This window comes from Apaloderma vittatum, unplaced genomic scaffold (genome assembly GCF_000703405.1).
Source record: "Apaloderma vittatum isolate BGI_N311 unplaced genomic scaffold, ASM70340v1 scaffold4587, whole genome shotgun sequence".
Taxonomy (NCBI): domain Eukaryota; kingdom Metazoa; phylum Chordata; class Aves; order Trogoniformes; family Trogonidae; genus Apaloderma; species Apaloderma vittatum.
In genome coordinates this window covers 44,741-65,075 of record NW_009726551.1, presented here as the reverse complement: position 1 = coordinate 65,075, position 20,335 = coordinate 44,741, and the positions used below count along the sequence as shown (strand labels likewise).

The window sequence follows — 20,335 nt, the reverse complement described above, 5'->3', positions numbered from 1 at the left end:
GAATGGCATGTCCATCTCCTCTGGGCAGCACCTGAAAGAGACAAAAGCTTCACACCTCATTCTGCTTATAGAAGACAACACAGATCCTGTGTTTCTGAGTGAAGACTGCTTATGCTACTGGATATTTAAATACAATCATTCTGTTTCAGTACTCTTGTTCTAAATATAACTGAACGCAATAACCTGTTAGGACAGTTGACTAATTATTATTGAATCTATACTCATTGACAAGGGATCATATTTGCTGTGAAGGCATACAGCAAAAGTTAGTGAAACACTGACACATGTAGCTTCTGTTCTAAATGCAGATCTACAGGAGCACTGCCACAGATCTGAGATTTATGCCAAAGCTATGTGAACAGGCTGATGTTTGCAGCATGAGTTCCAACGCCATGTTTTTCCTTCAGAAGGCTTATTTTCTGCTTTTTTTGGACAGAATTTTAGCAGGCAATAGACAAGCACTGTACTTCCAAGAGATAACTCTTCAATTTTTTTTAAAAAAAGATATAACACTTATTCCCAATATTTTCATGCTATTTTAGCTTTATGGGGCATGAGATTGATTTATTATCCTATTTGCCTATTGTATTTTACATGATAGATACGTTATTTTATTGTAATAGGCTGCAATAAGAGGTGCTTACTTATCTCTCAGCTGATAATGACTCCAATGTCCACATATGTCTTCAATACCAGCCTTCAAATGATCCATCAACTAGAGAAACAAACATGGAAAAAAATTGTCACTATTGTGAGAAAGTAATGTCACCACAAATACACAGTTGTTGACATAATTTTGAGATTTGTTTTTTTAATTAGAGGATGTGAGTTAATTCTGAAATACCTACGTTTCTCTAAAATGTAACCTGCCTGAGAAAGGCACAGAACAGGGTATCCCACATCCTAACCTTTGCCTTAACTGACAAGTTCTCTGAGGACTTTGCAAATGGTCATGAGATTACTAAATTCATCACTGCTAACTACTAGGTTTTTCAGTCATCTTTTGTGTGGTTCTAGCATTATAGACACAAATAGGAAAATGGCCAATTCTTATACATACATTGTTATAAGTGGTGCTTTTAAATGTAATTCTTTTCAAAGTTAAGTGTGAAGGCTAAACCAGCAAGAATTAAATGCACTTCGAATCAGTTGAAATACTCTAATTTTGCTAATGTGTCTGCATGCGCTTAATTTTAAGGCACAGTGTTCCTCTTATTTTCAAATATATTCCCTGTTGTGCAAATGAAAGCATTTACATATATTTTGTATAGTGTTAAGTCTACTTAAGCAGCTTCCTGTTATTTTATATAATAGTAATTTAAGAACTAAAGCAAATGTTTGAGAGGGGAAAAGATCATTACTCAGAATAACTTTAAATTTGCGGACCAATAGTTCAACTCAGTTCAGTAAAACTTGGTTAAAGACTTTTGAGGTGTCAATGTATCTAGAACCAGTCAAAAGTTGCGAACAGAAGTATTTGACAAATCTAGCTTTTTGTAGACGCTACCTTTATATTTCTGTCCTCACATGGACACGAGTATGAAGAAGTAAGGGCTCTGTGTTACCATAGCACTTATCGTATGAAATTATAAGATGATAGTTGCTATGAATATAAATGAGACATCATATTTTAGAAAATTATGTCTAATGTTTCCTCCAAATACTGTTTAAAGCATTCAGTGTCCAAATCCACTGAATGCCAGTGCTCCTAAATGCCTCTCTCTGTCCAGCTCTTTTGGAATATCTTTTCTCTTCCTCTTTTTAGGATACCATCTACTGATATAAAAAAAAAACTTACTCGCACATGAATTTCTTCATTGATAGACTCCTTTTTGTTGGTCTTTTTCACATCTAGGTATCTGACCAATGGTCCAATTGTGATTCCCTGCATTTGGAAAAATGAGTTTAAATGTTAATTATCTTCTATTAAAAACAGGAAGAAGGCAAAAGGATTTAATTTTAATCAGTTAGGAAAGCTGTGTCTTAGATACAAGATCTAAGTAGCTATCTACTTGTATGTCATACTATAGAAGAGGATTAAAACTCAGAAACTTAAAAAATATTATACATCAGTTTGTTTGGGTTTAAGTGAGATTGTAGTTATTAACATGTTTTAACTATGTAAAATTACTGACTTATTGCCAATCTTCAAAACAGCACTCACTTGAAATAAAACCTTCTCTCTGTGAGATTCTTACCGTCTTGAAAACTCTTAATTTAACATTTTCAGGAATAAATACTTTGGGCTTCTTTTTCCACTTAGAAATCACTTTCAGCTGTTCCCAATTCTTTACTACACTGCTAGAGAATAGCATTTAAAAAGGGGACACAGAAACAAAATGCTTTTCTCTGAAACATTCCAGTGGAATCCAAGTGCCTAGCCACAAGTGCAAAGTGCCCCACTGGCACCCTAGTGTGTCTAAGATATTGGTGTGTGAAAATACAGAACATAGGATGCAGGACCACCAGAAGATCCAGTTCTTTCAGATACAGCATTGTAAGCCAAGTGAGATAACCCAAACATCTGAAATAGACACCTGTTACAAATCTGAATTATTCACTTTATTTTTCTTCAGTATTCCTTTACAAAGGATTTCAAATCATTCTCATTGTTTCTCCAATATGAATGAAGATAAAAGAAAAAAATCCAAAATCCTTCATAGAACACGTATTATTTTCTGTTCAGTTTGAGATACACCACTAGTAGAGAATGATCCTGTGCTGAAGTGTAAAGTTAAAATGCTATTTAATTAGGAAGTGCATGTGTACTGAACATAAAAGATTTTTGGACAGAATCATAGAATCATAGAATGGCCTAGGCTGGAAGGGACCTTAGAGATCATTTTAATCCAGCCTCCCTGTCACCAGGGACGTCACCTGTCGACTAGATCAGGCAACACATGGGGACCGAACAGGAATCGAACTCGCCACCTTGGCTTTGCTAGTGCCACGCTCAACTGACTGAGCTAACTGGGCCGCTACAGAAGGTGCCCTTTTCCCTGAATATTTTAGAAGATGCAGGTTTTCAGTACAGACTTCTTGAAAATGTTATTTCATAATACCTAAAAAGCCCTGAAAGGGTAATTGCACAGTGCAGTGATAAATCTCTCCATAAAATATGATAGCTTGTCCTAGTTTAGACCTAAATTCAATGCAGTCTCCCCTATGAAGTTTTCAGTCACTCTTATTATATAAAAGCAATCCATTAAGAAATACACTTACTTGAATGAACACAGTGAAATATATAACTACAAGAGTAGCAGTAATGAATAGGTTTTTTCTTGGGAAGAGATTCACAGGAAGCAAGAATGCAAGAGAGAAGCTGCTGGCTCCTCGAAGGCCACTGTAGGAAATAATGAGTTGATCTTTGAAGGTGAAGGGATATGTTCGGAACTTGTTACTGATGTAGAAGAGAGCAAATACACCTAGGAAGGGAAAAAAAAACTCCACAATTATTATTAATCAAGGGGAAAAATGAAATATTTAAAGGAAAACAACAGCTTGGCTCAGGCAGTTCTTGGCAGACTTTTCAGCAGACTTTTCTTTCCAAATTTGGGTTCCTGTAGCTTCTATTTGACCAGCAGCTGAACCTAATTTGTGTGAAATAATCTCCTAGAAAAGACCATGGTTCCTAGCCGCTTGAGGATTTAAATTCACTTATGCACTTTAGAAGTGATATTAGGGCAAAATATTTACTTTCTATATTTATGTTGCACCATTCTTCTCTGAAGTGCTCTGGAGACAAGACAAACCACTGGATGAGAGTTTTTGCTGTACCTTCCCTTGCAATCTTTCCTGCTTTCTGCATAGTATGCGCCCAAAGTGTTCGAACGGTGCTTTACCAATAAATCCCGTGGACATGTTCACTGAAAGGCAAAGAGTAACAGCATTTTAAATTTTAATCCTCAGGCTTATAATGCCCGTAATCCTCTGTTTATTTCTGAAATTTCACTTTGTTTTTAATAAAAGTTAAAATTAATCAGACAGCCTGTGGCTATGTAAGGACTGCAGCTTTGATCTATAGAGCACATTTACCAGTTTGCTTTGTTTACTCTTCATCTTCTGTAAGAAACATGTATACTATGTTTTGTGTAGAAACTGTTAAATTACTGGAATCAAAGCTAAAAAATACTATTTTACACAGCTGTCATTGGTAAACTCAGTGGATTACTACAGGTAAGGCCTAAGTACCAGTATCCTGTTATAAAGGTTTCTGGATACCACTTTATGTAAGACCTTTTTTGGCTACTTATATCTATGCTAGACACCAGCTACTCAGACTGAGACTGTGTAGGTGAGGTATCACCCTCAGGCCAACTCTCTTTATCTAAGCTTCAGAGAAAATGATGTCAGCATTTTAGCAAACAAATTTAGTGGAAAATATTTCATCCTTCCTCTGGAAAGCTCTAGCACTCCCCTTGGTGTTTGAGAGAAGGTTGGACATGTGGCAGCAAAATAGCTTTTGGATCAGATGAACACTTTTCCTGTCTTGATTGGAAGAGTATTCCAATATGGACTCTGAAAATAAGCCTTTAGAAACACAGAGGCCATGCTTGGTTCAAGATTAGCAATAAAATATTTATTTGTTCGTGCCGTCAACCCACAAGAATAATGTCACCTCTGCTGTTGAGTATTTGTGTCATCCTTATATAATAGAGCTGTTCAGATGGTCATACTTGAACTTTCACATATTTCCCCTATCTACATTTTCCTGTGGTTAAATACCTTTCTCCAGGGCTCCCAGGCTTAAAAGTCAAAGGTCTTAAAATGTGTATGAGCTTTGAGGGTCAAGCCAACATCTTCTTCTTGCTCTTATATTCATTTTGATGGAAGGGTAAGCCACCTGACAGATTTAAGAAACAGCTCCTTAATCTCACGTGTTTGATGCCAAGACTTAGCTGGTCCCAAAAGTTAGACTCAGAGTACTGTAGGCTGTAAAAGACTTTTGAAGGTCTACTAGTCCAAGTACCTACTCAAAGCAGAGCTAATCAGATCGGGTTGCGCAAAGTTCCAGTCAAGTCTTGAATGCCTTTAGGAATGGAGAGCTAGGCCACTCTTACAATATTGGATAACCCTCATGTTAAGAAATGGGTTCCTACTGTCTAATCAGAATTTCCCATGTCCCAGCTTGTGTCTGTTTCCTCTTGTTCTATTGTTGTGCACCTCTGAGAAGTGTCTGACCCAATCTTCTCTCTCTTCTCTGATCAGGTACTTGTAGAAAGCAGTAAGACCTCTATCTACTGTGACATATCTTCCCTAGGCTGCATAGCACTCTCAGACTCGCCTTTGTACACCCAGTTCTACAGCCTCCGAGCAGGTTGGTGGCCTCTATTGCAGTTGATACAGAATCTCCATGTCCTTCCTATACTGGGGAACACAGAACTGAAGAGAGCACTCTGGAGACAATGCACACTTCCACCTGTCTTTTCAAAGAGAGGAAGAAACACTTCACTGGACCTACTGGCTACAGACTTGCTGATGTATCCCAGGACACTGTTGACCTCGTTTGTCAAGCTTATTGGCTTATGTTCAACCTATTGTCCACCAGGGCAAGTCCTTTATGCAGAGTTTTTTACTAGACTTCAAGCCTATACTGGTACATGAAGTTATTCCAACTCACTACAAATCCTTGCGTGTGCTCTTCCTGAATTCCATGAGCTGCATGTCAGCCAGTTTCTCCAGCCTGTCCAAGTCCTTCTGAATAAAAGCCACCTGGAATATTGACTGTTCCTTGTAGTTTGGTGTCAGTCACAAACTCGCTTGGTGTGCCCTCCATTCCATCCTCAAGAGGTCATTAATGAGGGCATTAAAACAACATTGATCCTTGTACTGAGCTCTGAAGGATGCCATTAGCCAACAGCTAGACCAGTATTTTGAGCCCAGCAGTCCAGCCAACTCCCCTCCCACACTATCAACTACTTCAACTGGCCAAAATCGGCTCTTCTCAGTCCAGGATTGTAATTCTGCTGTTTGATGGCTTGCTCACCCTTCTCAGGATGCTAACATCCACAGTCTCATGGTCACTTTAATTAAGGCTGCCTTCAATCCTCACATCTTCAGACGTTTCTTCCTTCTTCGTGAGTCGTAGAGAAGACAAAGCATATTCACCAGTTGATTCATCTATCAATCTCCAGCAACTGTCACTTGGTTTTCCTCTCAAATCGTTTTTGCCTTCCCCTTCAGGACACAGCTGGCTCTGATGAATCATCTGACAGGTCTTGTTCATCCTCAGTACTGTAGCAGATTATGCAGGGCCAATGCCCAGAGGTCAAGGCTTTGTGTCTAAAGGGAGTATAGACAAGTGCTGAAGGCTGGAAGAGGTAGATTTCTGTCTCACAGGATGCTACAGAGGGTCCTCCTTTGATTATAAATGAAGAACGGGGGAACTAACCAGTCTCACAGATTAGAGAGTAGGAGACCTTTCCAAGGATGGAGAGATACTGTGTGTAGAAATAGAGTAATTTCAAACAGGCTATCTTTTCTAGCAGTTGAAAACTTCTGAGCTGACTTATGAGGAGCAGTAGCATAGTGTGTTTGGCCTACATGTGGTATGATGAAGGAAATAGAGTTCCTGTTCAGTTATCTATGACTGCTAATTTTCACCTTCCCTCTTTTTCATTCCCTCTGGCACTCCTGGACCAGGACATGTAGTGTTATAGCACCAGAAGTGTGGTGATGTAGATTATCTGATTAGCAAATTAATTACAGTGAAATCAGATTAAATCATTTTGAAGATCACTTACCCAAGGGCATGTAGTTAACTAAGATATAAGCATCTACAGAGGCATAATCATGGAAATATTTTAATTTTGCTTAAAATATTCCGTTCTCACCTAATCATAATGTCTGTGCTTGGAGACTGACATACAGATTTGTTTGGGGTTTTCCCCCTCTTTTTCTCCATGCGTAGATCTGTGGAATTAACTTGTCAGTAACATAAGCCTCATAAATTCATTATCAAACCGGTTATGCCAGTCTGCACAGACTTTTCTAACATACCTTTGCACTAAAGGGTTCCTCACAGAGGTGCAGAGAATGTTGCCTGCAAAAGCTGACTTACTCAGTGTCCGCCAAATGAGGCAGAAGAGCAGAGTGAAGCAAATGAAGGCCCAGTTCCACTCGTGGTTTTTCCCCACTGTAGACACTCCCATGAACACAAAAATCAGGGTCTCACTGACGCTGCTCAGCATCTTCATGAAATATTTTATAGTGGTGTAGGAGTTCTGGGAAACATTCTCCTCCACATATTTTTTCATTGTCACTGCACATGCTGTCATCCTGTATGAGGCAAAACATTGGAGGTCAGCCATACCCTGTTTTTCTTTTCATTTAAGTACAACTTCAGCCTTCATTACCTGCACGCTCCATCACCAGCCTCTGACCTTCCTAATATCAAGAAGAATTTTGTTTTTCAGTATTGTTAGCTATTTTGTCGGATAGTAGAGCATCTTCATTCAGCTTTACAAATCCATTTTGTGCACAGGAAGTCAGCTTTCCTGATGAGGAAGTGAGGGTGTCACATTCCAGTTCAAAGTCCATTTTATCCCGAATGCTTAACACACAGCCACAGAGCACCAAATATTTACGTCTCAAACAAAGAGCAGGTTGGTTTCGTACCAGCTGGATCGGTTGGAGGGACGTGACCTGCCTCTTATGGACCTGCTCCTTTGAACATGGTGGTAGTCCTATACTGGGCTCAAAGCTCCCTGCAGCTCCCTGGATGTCAGATCAGCAGGGCCAGGGTAAGCTTCAGAGACACTCCACCCACAGCAGTCCACTGCTGTACAGCAGGGGGAAATTCAGCTCTCCCGCAGAAGTGTTCTTCCCCGCCTTTTAGTTGCCCAGGGTGTGTGGAATGTGCCCAAAGAAGCAAAGATGTACTTTCCACCTTTTCACTGTTAATGAAGACTAGAGCCTACTTCAGAGCCATTAGCAGCTGCCCAGCACAGACACTGGTAAGAATCACATGGAGCAGTAGTCTCTGAGCAGCTCTACTGAAGGGGGTCTCCTATTCCCCCTTCAGTTTCCATAGTCATATGTAATAGATAGATTGAGTGCTGTGCTGGTAGCATATTCCATCATCTGTCTGGTTTCTACTGATATTATTTTATCCTTCAGGGGCTTCTTGTGATGATATTTTTCCAAACTTGTGAATTCAGAGAATGCTGACTGTTCATTAAATAACCCTTCATCTAGTTTTTGCTCATTTAATTTCCACTGGAGAAATCTCAAGGGTACTGTAGTGGAGCTGAGACATTTAGCAGGTCCAAGGACACTCTAAGACAAGGCCATTAGGCATTAATGTTTAATACTGTTGACTTTCAGAGACACATGAATAATATACTGTCATGATCTGAGTGAAAAATGAATGAATTCCTCAATAATTCAGAAGGGTGACAATAAGTTCCCATTCCTAAACCAAGCAATAATTTCCTTAATGAAGCAGTAAGAATAATAAATCTCAATTATGTTAACATTCTTTTATTACTAATAGTTTTGGCACTCTAATGAAAATAAGAAGCAAAAGAAATAAAGAGCTGTGTAGCATAGTGTAATAAACAGGCAGGGAAGCTGTATTTTCAGCAGCACAGGTAGGAAAGGGTCCATATGGTATGACTGTTCACTACATACTGGGTCTAACCTTACTCAGCTAAAGTCACCTCAATCAAAGCAGATGTGTTGGATGTGCAAAACAGTACAAGACTCATCTGTTTTGTTTAATTGATCAGAAAATGTATCTTCTATCTAACTTCTTATTTAATATGGTTAAATATTCAAGTCTTGCTTCACAAGCCCACCCTGAAAACGTTGTTTTTACAAAGCCAATTCTGTGCTGAAGCTGAAGAAATTGAGTGTTCAGCCTGGAGAAGAGAAGGCTCTGCGGAGACCTTATTGTATCCTTCCTTAAAGAGGGCTTATAAGACAGATGAGGACAAATTTTTCAGTAGAGCCTGTTGCAATAGGGCAATAGGTAATGGTTTTAAACTAAAAGAGAGTGAATTTAGACTAGGTATGAGGAAGAAAATTTTTACAATGAGGGTGATAAAACACTGGCATAGGTTGCCCAGAGAAGTTGTAGATACACCCTCCTTGGAAACATTCAAGGTAGGTTGGACTGAGCTCTAAGCAACCTGCTCTAGTTGAAGACGTCTCTGCTCACTGCAGGGGATTTTGACTAGATGACCTTTAAAGATCACTTCCAACCAAAGCTATTCTATAGTTCTATAATTCTATATTTCTATGAAGTCAGGGTTTGACAAGTGGAGGTAAATTAATGCACCTGTCTGGACATCAACACCCCCACATTTCTATTTGTAAGGTTTAAACCGGTTTGTCCTTGATAAAAAGAACCTCTTTCTCGAGCACCAGGGCCTGCAAATCCAGCATGCAAACTCAGAGCCAACACAGGCCATACAAGGCTGCTGCCACCCACCAGCTGGGCACTGAGCCTGAGGCAGGCAACAGCACGAGCTGGAGCACTTACCACCATCAAGTTCCCATTTCTTTACACTTGACCCTGATGAGGGACTGTTTGATGTGGTGTCTTTGAAATCCACCTACTAGCAGTTTTCTCAGAAATTCTCTCACATCCCTATGCCTTACTTCTCTTCTGACTCCTTTCCTGTCACGGTCCTTTTTCCTTCCCACAATACTCACTCTCTCTGCATTCACTGTGGTCAATAGACCTGCAGCGGGCACCCATGCCACCACAGCACTTTAAGGAAGCATTCCTCGGCATTAGAGCAGTATTAAGCTATCCTGTTCATACCAAAATACAATCAGCAATAACCGTATACAAGAACACATGTATGCATATGTGCTTGATGTTCTTGGTTGTCTAGTTTTGCCCAGTTTCAGTTCCAGTGATGCCGTAATTCCAGTAAGTTGTGTTAGAGTTGATGTTCAGAACTGTATACAAAAGCAAGAACTTGGACGTTCTTTATACTGTTTTCCGTAAGCATTACTTTTCATCTCTCTTGTAATCTGGTGGTGATGCTGCTTAGAAGCAAATACAGATACAATTATTTCAAATCATTCTCTTATTCTGCTGAGCTTGTCAGATGGTGGCAGCACTAGTCATTTTACCCACAGCTTGCCGTGTTTTTTCCAACCTGCAAAAATCTAAAAAAGTTTCAGAGCAGATATCCACTCCCCTGTAGCACCTGTATGCCTATAGTGACTGTGGGTTTGCTTTTCTTAGTTACCACTGCACTTTACAGACCCCTTAGAAGCCGTCCACTGCAGACCTTTACTCCAGAGGCTAAAAAACCCTGTATTGTACCAACTTTGAGAAAATCACCTTCTGAAAACAATGCCTTTGAGAGGGCATCCAAAAAGCTGTAAGGGATACTCACGCCAAAATGCCTGAAATGTAAAGGGTTTCAGCCGACAAGTATGACAGGTAGCTGAACATGAAGACCAGCAGCGGTTCAATAGCAGAAACGTTGTATGTGAATCGAGTCATGAATGCCGAAACAAGTCCAAAGACGATCCCAAACAATATGCCGCCCAGACCCACCACGAAGAAACGAGCAAAGCCAGCAAAGACATCAATGGATTCGATTTCTTCATACCTATGCATCTGGGTGAAGGCGATGAAGATATTGTATAAAACCTATGCATGAAAATAAGGAGACAGCAGTCAGATGTCTTTCTGAACCCGGCAGACTTACTCATTTGTGTGTATGTGCATAGATATGCATATGCCAGAAATTACTTTAGACAGATCAGCAAAGGAACAGTTGAAATTTCATCTGGTTCCTAACAAGTCCCAGAATTAATTGTCACTAGGAAACCTAAAAAGTAACAAAAAGCATGAAAAATACTCATATTTTTTAGTTTTCTGAAGGTAAAGTTAACTATTGGTCTTTATAACAGATGTTGAAAGCCCAGCTGGGAACTTTACCAACCCATTTAGGTTGATGAGTAGATTAAACACACCTCAGTAGATGAACTCTGGAATGTTAAGTGCTTTTCAGTAGTATTTGACACATAAAAAACTTGAAGCATCACTGGAAATGGGAAAGGAAGCAGGGAAGGGAAGAGAAAGGAAAACATTAACATCAGTTTTATATTGCCTTTAACTAGATAAATACAGTCTTTCTATTGTCACATGTTTGGGGTTTGATGCCACTCAACTTCCTTCCCAGGAACGCTGTGTCAATCTCAAACTGGGAACCAAAAGCTGTGACACTCTAAATGGCCTAAAGATCCTTCACATATACATTTCGACTAGAAAGCTTGAAATAACAAAAATATAAAGAAAACAATGTCAGAATAGGGGACTGAATTTGCTACATAAGATAATTTCATTTAGTTTACTGCAGATAAGTTTACCATATTATCAATAATTTCTGCTGAAATTAGTGATGAAAAATCTTTCTTATATTCCACTTTCATTCATCTTTAAAAAACTAACAGAAAATTTCCACAGTAATGAACAGTGTAGTAATTGAAAGGTCTTAGAGGTTGTTGAAAGTCAGTCGATATTAGGTCCTGTCCGATCTGTTTACAAGAACTGTGTAACGCAGGAAAGTCACCTTTTAGTCTTCCAGAGAATTTGGGGAACATCTAAAGGTACCAACCCTCTAAAGCTGTTCTACCAAAGCATTAGCTCAAAACCATAAAATGGACCAAAATAATTTGTTTTATCTGTTTTTCTTTGGTCTTTCTTCTTCACATAGTTAATTCCAGAAGTCTATTAAGAAGATTAAAGCAGATATTTACAGGTAGTAGAGTCAAGCTCATTAGGATAATAATTATTGCCCAGCTACTATCTAATCTTAATTTGCTGCTAGGAACATATGACCCTGAGCTGTCACACACCCTGTTCTCCAGGAGGTTCACTGCTAATATTTCTGGGGGACAGACAGAGCACAACAAAATGTTTAATGAAAGAAACTATCCAGAGCTCCTTTTTCCTGATGACTATATATAAAATTAGGTTGCACAGTAAGTAAACCTTACTGTACTTACCATATAGTTTTAAAGTATACAGCCTATTTTCTATCTGTTCCTCCTTTCTTGCAGACTTCAACCTCTTCCTGAGACAGTGATTCTTGATAACTGATACTAAGGCATGAATCTACGCTGACTTATGAATACAGCACATGATCCTCAGCGAATTACTTAGCAAGTTTCTGTGTCTTTTTTTTCTAGTTCCTAGTGTCTATATGGAATCACAGAATTGTTTAGGTTGGAAAAAATCTTTAAGATTGTCAAGTCCATCTGAAATGGCATTAAAATGGAAATTATGGAAATATGACATAATTTCCTTCTTTTCTTCTTTTTTGTAACATGTTTTTTAGGAGCAACTGCTCTGTACAACATCCTGCACTGCGTCATATGAGTAAGGCTCCATGTAACACTGCTTGGCTAAGTTATATTGTGGTTCTTTGTCGGTAAATGGAGTACTGTAATTCTTTATACGATAAGAAAGCCTGAATCAGCTTAGGATGCCTCAAAAAGAAGGGAAGGATTGTTAGTTGGCCTCTAACAACTCTGAGAATGTCACGCTTCGGGTTTTTTTGGAGGGGATTTTACCGCGTAGTGGTGTACCACTGGGTGGCTGTTAGAGGCAAGGACAGGAAGAGAGAGCGTGACAGTGTCACCCACAAGGGACGTCCCCTGGGAACCAGGGGAGGCTCCAGCTGCCTATATAATACAGACTTTGCACGCATCATCCACATCAGAAACATGGGAAAAAAAGTTTTTCAGCTGATTGCCTTAACCACTCTAAACATGGTCAGCTTCAACAGCACGAGCAGAGCATATCTCCATTCTCCTTTCTAGCACTCATACATCCTGATGGTCAAATATTTCCTCAGTGACATCAGAGATGCAAATTCCTATCCCCTCAAATAAATTAATTTTACTTAGCTATCCATCATGCAGTATATTTCTTTAACTGTTCTGCTGCTGCATATAAAAAAAGAGGGCACCATTAGAGAAAATAATCACTGCCGCTTCAGTATTAGTAGAGCATGGTGTATAGGAGTTAGCAGTGTTTCTAAAACTAAACTTCAGAGATGAAGTAGTCAGAGGAAATACTCCATTTCTTGAGGTACACATATGCTCAGCTCCTGTTGAGAAAGAAATGGCCTGTGGAGCAGAGCTTCAGATACTTGAAACACTTTCCAGCAAGATCAGGGTCCTCCACCTGCACTCAGGTTTAAATGAAATCTGGACTGGATTTACTAGCATCTCTGTTTTGAACAGGACTGTGAAACTCCACTAATGTATGCTACATGTTAGGATGTCCACTGTCTGCACTGTCCTGATGCAAACAGTCCACTCAGAAGCAACTGGTAAAAGAAGAAATTAACAGGACCTGGAGCCTTTTTGTTCCATCCACAGACATGGCCCTACTGAAGAGAACAGGAAAAAGGTACAAATGGGTAAAAAGGATAAATTACTCACTATTGTCTCAGTCTCCTAAGGCAAGGAAATAACTCCCAAAACATCATTCTAATTCCACAGTCTGTTATTTTACCAATTTTTTATACCAGGATATTGAACGAAATGTAGGAGAGGGAGCTATTGTTGCCTCAAATGCACTACACAAGTTCAGCAAAATTCATACCAGTATTTCCTGCTGGGAAAAAAAATGTTCAAGCTGATAAGCAGACTGGAGAGAACTGGGGGATATTTGTACTCTAACAATCGAAATATATGTGTACTTAATATATCTTGGTGATATTATCTTTTTAAACACGTAGAGTTAACTCAAACAAAACTGTTAAGAGAGAAACAGGGGGGAAATGGTAAGATAAAACACCTGAGATAAACTGTTTTAAAGCCTTTAAAAAATCAAGGCGGGGTATCAAAAAGGAGAAAGGCACCTACTGTGTTCCATCCAGGCAACAAATACTTCAGTCTTCTCAAACATAAAGCCATATAGAGATTTTGAGAACTTGAATGCCCTGAAAATGGATGACAAGTGGGTGATACAGAGATCACAGATACTCTTTTGTTGGAAGAGACCTTTAAGATCATCAAGTCCAACCAGTAACCTAGCATTGCCAGGTCACCACTAAATCATGTTCCTTAAGCACCATATCAACACGTTTAAATACCTCCAGAGATGGTGAATCTACCACATCCCTGGGCAGCCTGTTCCAATGCTTCACAACTCTCGGTAATTAAATTTTTCCTAACACACAACCTAAACCTCCTCTGACACAACTTGAGACCCTTTCCTCTCCTTCTATCTCTAGTTACGTGGGAGAAAAGACCAACACCCAATTCTCCCAATTCTCCTACAACCTCCTTTCAGGCAGTTGTAGAGAGTGATAAGGTCTTCCATCAGCCTCTTTTTCTCCAGGCTACACAATCCCGGTTCCTTCAGCGACTCCTTGTAGGACTTTGTTCCAGACCCTTCACCAGCTTTGTTGCCCTTTTCTGGATGCATTCTAGTGCTTCAATGTCCTTCTTGTAGTGAGGAGTCCCTGCTCCTGCTGGACACACCATTTCTAACACAAGCCACGATTCTGTTGGCCTTATTGGCCACCTGGGCACACTGCTGGCTCCTATTCAGCCACCTGTCGTCATGTGTCAGCAGGAGCTGACACAGGGATTGCAACACAGCTGCTGTGAGAAGAGCCCCAAAGATGAGAGCACATGGGGAAAAGGGAACCCTCAGTGGGGCAGCCAACATCCCCCATGTATAGCCCTTTCATTTCTTCTGCTAACACACCTGGTGCTTCTGAAGAATAAATACCACTGGTTTTAAAGGCTTTCTGTCACTACACATTTATGCTGTAACAGGATCCTGACTGAAAGCTCGTGTAAACACCATCATGAGTTGGACCCACATCATAAATAACAACTGGTAACAAAGGGAAGACAAGGTAGAGAGCCAGTCAAAAACCCAAAAAAGTAAATGAAAGAAGTTCTTCCAGATTGAGGAAGTGGTATTACTTTTTGAAGTCTGCACTTGAAGGAACCAAAAAGCTAAGTGGAAATGATAGATATATTTGGGATTTTTTTTGTTTACAGCTGTAACACATAAGCAGTTTGCATATGAAGTTAAATAACATTTGTCCTTTAGCCTACATCAGCCCTATATCTCTGATTTACCAAGAGGAATGATTTCTGATCAATAGGCTGTGGCTGCAAGAAATTACTTCTTTCCTTTTCCTCTTCGTATTACTCATAAACTGCACTTCTCCCATGAAGCCTTTCAGCAATGAACTCTGTACAGACTTTACAAGTCCAAGTTAGGCTTTTGCCCTATGTATAAGAGTATCTGAATAGTTTTTATGTGTTTTAGATTCCTGTGATTTAAATTCTGTAAAGATCTTATCTAGCAAAACTCCTTAACCTGCAGTTAACTAGCAGTCCTGTTGGTTTCTGAGCAATGGCTTTCCTGCTTGAAATTTCTTCCTTGAAAAATATGCATGTTCTAAGTGTTTTTGACAATTTTGGTTACAGAGAGAATTTCAGGTTACTTTACGTTTTAGTAAAGCTAATGAGAAAAGAGCTCTGTAAAACCACTCTTTTCTTATTAAAAAAACCCAAACACAACAAACAAAACAAATAACAATGAGTAAAATGTCTTTTATTCCAGAAGCATTGTTTCTGGACACTTGAGATAAATCAGCCAAGAAAGATGAACATTTGTCAGATGTCATTATTTTCACTGGCAGACTTATGCAAAGTGAGTAGTAGCTTTTGGAATACCTTTGTAAGATCTCTGAGGAACTTCCTAGGAAGGACTGTAGGAAGCAATGTGCCCTCCACAGGTTCTCTGCATCAGGCTTTTTTTTTCTTTTTTCCAGAGGGCTCTCTAAAACATGTGCCAAGGCACAGTCTTCTGTATTGGTAACCCTGCTGTCTTCAGTTCTTAGGCATTATAGTTTTCGTTTATTTGCGTGCACGCTGTCAGGAATGTTTCTAGGTCCTACATTGATGCTACTAGAAAAATCAGTTGTGACTTATCCATTGACTTCAGTGAATGCAAAAGCAAGATGTGATTTCTAATGTATATGTGTATGCTTCCCTCTTCCAACAGCTCTAAACCAATGTGTTTTTGAAAGAGTTAATATAAGATGTAGTCTTTAAATACATTGAAACTACCTGTGCACAATGGAATGGGGTATCCATAAAAAAAATAATGTGTCTGGGATCAGCTCAGAGCTTCTCTTGTTCTGTGCACAGTAACCCTACAAGCCACAAAAGCCCAAAAAGGGTAAGAAAAGGAACAGAATGAAACTCACCACAGTTATGCCATCATTTAACAATGACTCTCCAAAGATCATCATGTAAAGCTGCTCATTAACAGAGGCTTCTTCAAAAACTACCAGAGCAGCCACAGGATCCACCGCTGAAATCATGCTTCCAAAGAGCAGGTTCTGCAGCAGGTCCAGGTCTGTCAGGCCAAAGGCTTCGATCTGACAGATTGCATAGAGGGAGAGGCCAATCCCAAATGAATTTAACAGAGATCCCAGCACAGACCACCACAGGATGGACACAAAGTTTTCAAAAAATGGTCGAGTTGGCATGAAATAGCCCTCCTCTAGGACAATTGGAGGAAGGAGATATAAGAAATAAATACTCGTGTTCATCACCGGTGGAGATTTGTGATCAGAAGCAAAGATGATCGCTCCTACTAGTGCTCCAATGGCAATCAGGATGCAGCTTTCAGGCATGTGTCTTGGTAATCGGTGATAGAGATGGAAACCTTGAATGAAACATTAGGATGTTATTCAAGTTTAAATTAATCTGATGTCAGGCAGAAATTTTGCCTACCTTTGAATATTTTGTCTTCGGGTAGCCAGTTTTTCGCACAGGATTGTGAATGTAAAAACAAGCAGTACTATTCTCTTCAAAATTAATCATTCCCAGACTTGTATCAGTAAAGCAAGGGAAGATTTTGGCCATGAATCTCTTCTCTTCCTGCTCCTCAGCTCTCAATTTCTGAGCAAGTGTGCCTGAGTCTAAGCTGTATTTCTATGAACGCAGAAACCTCTTTGAAATCCACAATTTGGTAATAAAATATCCTTCAATAATCCTTGCTGTCCAACAACTACTAACAATTTTTTGAGGCACAGTATTGTCCCTTCATCTCAAAGATACCCCTACCCCTGGCTGCAGGATCAAAGGAAGCTCCTCCCAGTGCTGAGAAGGGTCCCTGGCTGCAGAGCTCACACTGGATTTAGGTCAACCAGGAACATGGAGAAGCCCATGGGAGCAAGGGAGCAGCTCAGATGCCACAGTCTGCTCAGCTGTTTCCCCTTCCAGAATGCCCCTGAAGCACTGCATGGACTCCAGGTGATCCACAGGCATAGTGAATGAGTACTCATGAACAACTAAATATCCAAAGCAGTAACATAAGGCTTTGTACAAGCTGATTAACCTTGTTTTTTCTAGGAAAAACTAGGTAAACAGCATTTTGTAAAGAACTTGATGAGTTAGTTTACTAAAAAAAACCAACGGTTTCAGCAGAGCTGAAAAAACTAACAGCAGCCATCAAATATTTCTATGAAATATCTGAGAAAATAATGCATCCTGAGGGATAATTTTTCATCACTAGAACAAAGGCTGAGTCTATGCTAGCAAATTAAGCAGGCCAAAGACTTCCAAGCAGAAAGGTTCAGCTTGCATCCATACAGCAAATTCTCTTCCCGATCCCAGCAAGAAGAGGTCATATCCAAACTACCTGTGGGAATAGACCTTGGTCCATGTTCTGTCTGGGGGCACAGGTATATAGACAAGCTATTTTACCAGAAAAGGGCTACACTTACCATGCAAATGTTGGGAGTGTGAATCTTCTCCTGGTCACCTTAACGTACTACGACTGCAATTGCATTCATCTAATTCTTCCCGTTTGACATGAATACTGATACCAATACTAAATATTGTCGAGCAATGGCTCATCTAGTTATTGCGAATGGAGGTGCGTCTACTAGAAATGCAAGGAATTTTTCAGAATTTATAGGAAAGAGAATGAGGCAGATTAAGAAACCTACAAGTTCAATGGCTGTGTCTCCATGCCTGAGGTTAGGTCAGACTTCACCCACTAAGTCTAGAAGCTAATGCCACAACTGCATTTCTGTGACCCTCAAATTATAAATGTTCGAAAGTAGAGGAAAATATTTTTATGAAATTTTAAGTAATTTATTTAGGAAAACTATTTGTTTGTACCAAAAGCTACGTTAAGATCAGAACTTTAGTCATAATTTTTAATTTAAAAAAATCATGTTCCACTCTTCTGTCAGGTTTAGAGGACAAGGAGATTGCTTTGCCTTTCAAGATCTTGGAAATGTTTCCCAGCCTGAAATCTTGAAATCTAGAAAGAAGATAATACCTGAATAAGACACTGAAAATTTTTAGCAGTTTGGTAAACTTCTTCCCTGGATAACCAGATTATTCAGAGCAACTGTTTCTTCCAAGTAGATTTGAAGTCAACAACTCCATACTTTTCATCAAAATGGTTTGAAAACTCCCAGCTAAGGAACAAGTCTGCTTGGGAGGCACCACACAGCTCTTCTAAAGTATCTACTTCCTGCTCAAAACAAGAATATTGAGTAGATGTACCATATGGCAGATCGTGTGTTTTTGTGGATGATGAATAAAGAAATTGATCAATATGCTCATTGCTGATGCCATAACAACAAATTAGATTTGTGATTTTTGGTTTATTATTGCAATTTTAACAGTGAAGATGTTTGTAGGAATTGGATCGAGATCATCACGAAACTGGTAAATCATGGTCAGTGGTAAACAATTTTTGTCAATTGTGTGACATGAAAAATATTTGTCTTCGGGCCACTTCCATCCTGTTCTATAGTAATATCTGAAAATCCCATGAGAAGATCAAAAGGATAGGGAGACCACGTGTGCAGCTCTACATACTATTGTCATCTTCATTTATTTGATATTGCTGTGTTAATTCTGAATGATGAAAATAATTTCAGCCCAGCCATGCAAACATGTAATGCATATGATGAGCCATTTTTGCTATGTTAATTGTAGCCCCTCCTTATCCATGAGTTGCCTTTCTTCATTCAGATACCTGCACAGAGCTGTAACAGAAGCTAGATGTATTGGTACATGTTCAAAAGGCATTTACCTATTCTACAACTCTGGTGACCTGCAACCTCTTAGACTCTCAGTCCTCTCCTCTGGTATTACTTTCTGAGCAACTTTAAACAGCAAGCATGTAGAACAAAGATTCATAGGAAAATGTTTCCTATTATGCACACAATGGAAGAATGCTTCCCACTTATCTCCCCCAAATTCAATACACTTGAAGTCTCTGTCTGGTGTTACTGATTTCTACAACTATTGAAGGTTATAAATCCTGGTATCTTGTGACGTTTAAAGACTAGAAAAAGGGGAGACATCACTATGTAGGGGAGTTCCATTGCTACTTACTAGCATAAACAACCCGAGACGTGAGGGTTAGAGGTCATATATTTACTTAAGTTGGAAGCATTCAGAGGTGGAATTTTGTCATTGTCAGGTTAATCATAGAATCATAGAATGGCCTAGGCTGCAAGGGACCTTAGAGATCATTTAACCAAACTCCCTGTCATGGTCAGGGACGTCTCTCAACTGGATCAGGCAACACATGGGGACCAAACGGGAATCTAACTCCCGACCTTGGTGTTATCAGCACCATGCTCTAACCAACTGAGCACACCTGTTCTTTCAAGTAAAAACAATCCTAGCTACAAAAATGCATGGAATATACTTGGTTACATAATATAGTTTTAAATTCTTACTGAGATAGAAGGACCCAAGATCTCCTTTTCTACTTACCTATTTTTGCAAGAGAGGCAAGGAGGATCCAAAGAGTAACTTCATAGGGAATTTGCACATAGCTATAGTCCACTGTGAAAACATGTAGCCTGGTGTCTTGCAAATCGTCAACATCACCCCCATGATCAGGTTCATAGTGAGGCAAGAAACTCTTGCTCAGGTTGGGCTCATCCGCATAAGCAGCAGCAGAGCAACATACCAGACTCGACAGCGACAGCAACCAGTTCCAAGTCTTTGCATGTGCGAGAGCGGCAGAGCCCATGTCTGGGGTTGCAAATATTTTATTACAGATACAGCATGTAGTGGTTGCGAGAAGGTATGCAGCACTCTGCCTGTTGATTCAAGTTGCTCGTAGCCACGGCGGCTTCTTCCTCAGGGCTGCTTCATTTGCCTATTAGAGGTCACTTTAAAAGCCCTAATGTGCCTGTCTTGTTCCTTGTGTTACAGACTGAGCTGGAGTTTGTATGAAGATACCGGTTCTGCAGGTTTCGCCGCCCCAGATAAACCTTGGCCACAGCATCACCCTTTAAGGAATAAAAAGGTCTTTCCAACTATATTATTTATCCAGTCG

At 39.7% G+C, this 20,335-nt stretch overlaps 1 protein-coding gene across 1 annotated transcript in view; it reads right to left on the bottom strand.

The window, feature by feature from the left end:
• SLC9A4 (solute carrier family 9, subfamily A (NHE4, cation proton antiporter 4), member 4) overlaps positions 1-20,026 on the bottom strand; it is a 35,062-nt gene extending 15,036 nt beyond the window's left edge. Inside the window, exons 1-7 of the mRNA XM_009873321.1 lie at positions 19,765-20,026; positions 16,218-16,681; positions 10,356-10,615; positions 7,061-7,278; positions 3,223-3,425; positions 1,799-1,885; positions 645-715 (exon numbers count right to left, since the gene is read on the bottom strand). Of these exons, the coding sequence (XP_009871623.1) occupies positions 645-715; positions 1,799-1,885; positions 3,223-3,425; positions 7,061-7,278; positions 10,356-10,615; positions 16,218-16,681; positions 19,765-20,026 (1,565 nt within the window). The remainder of the gene's footprint in view (positions 1-644; positions 716-1,798; positions 1,886-3,222; positions 3,426-7,060; positions 7,279-10,355; positions 10,616-16,217; positions 16,682-19,764) is intronic.
• Positions 20,027-20,335: the final 309 nt, after the last annotated feature.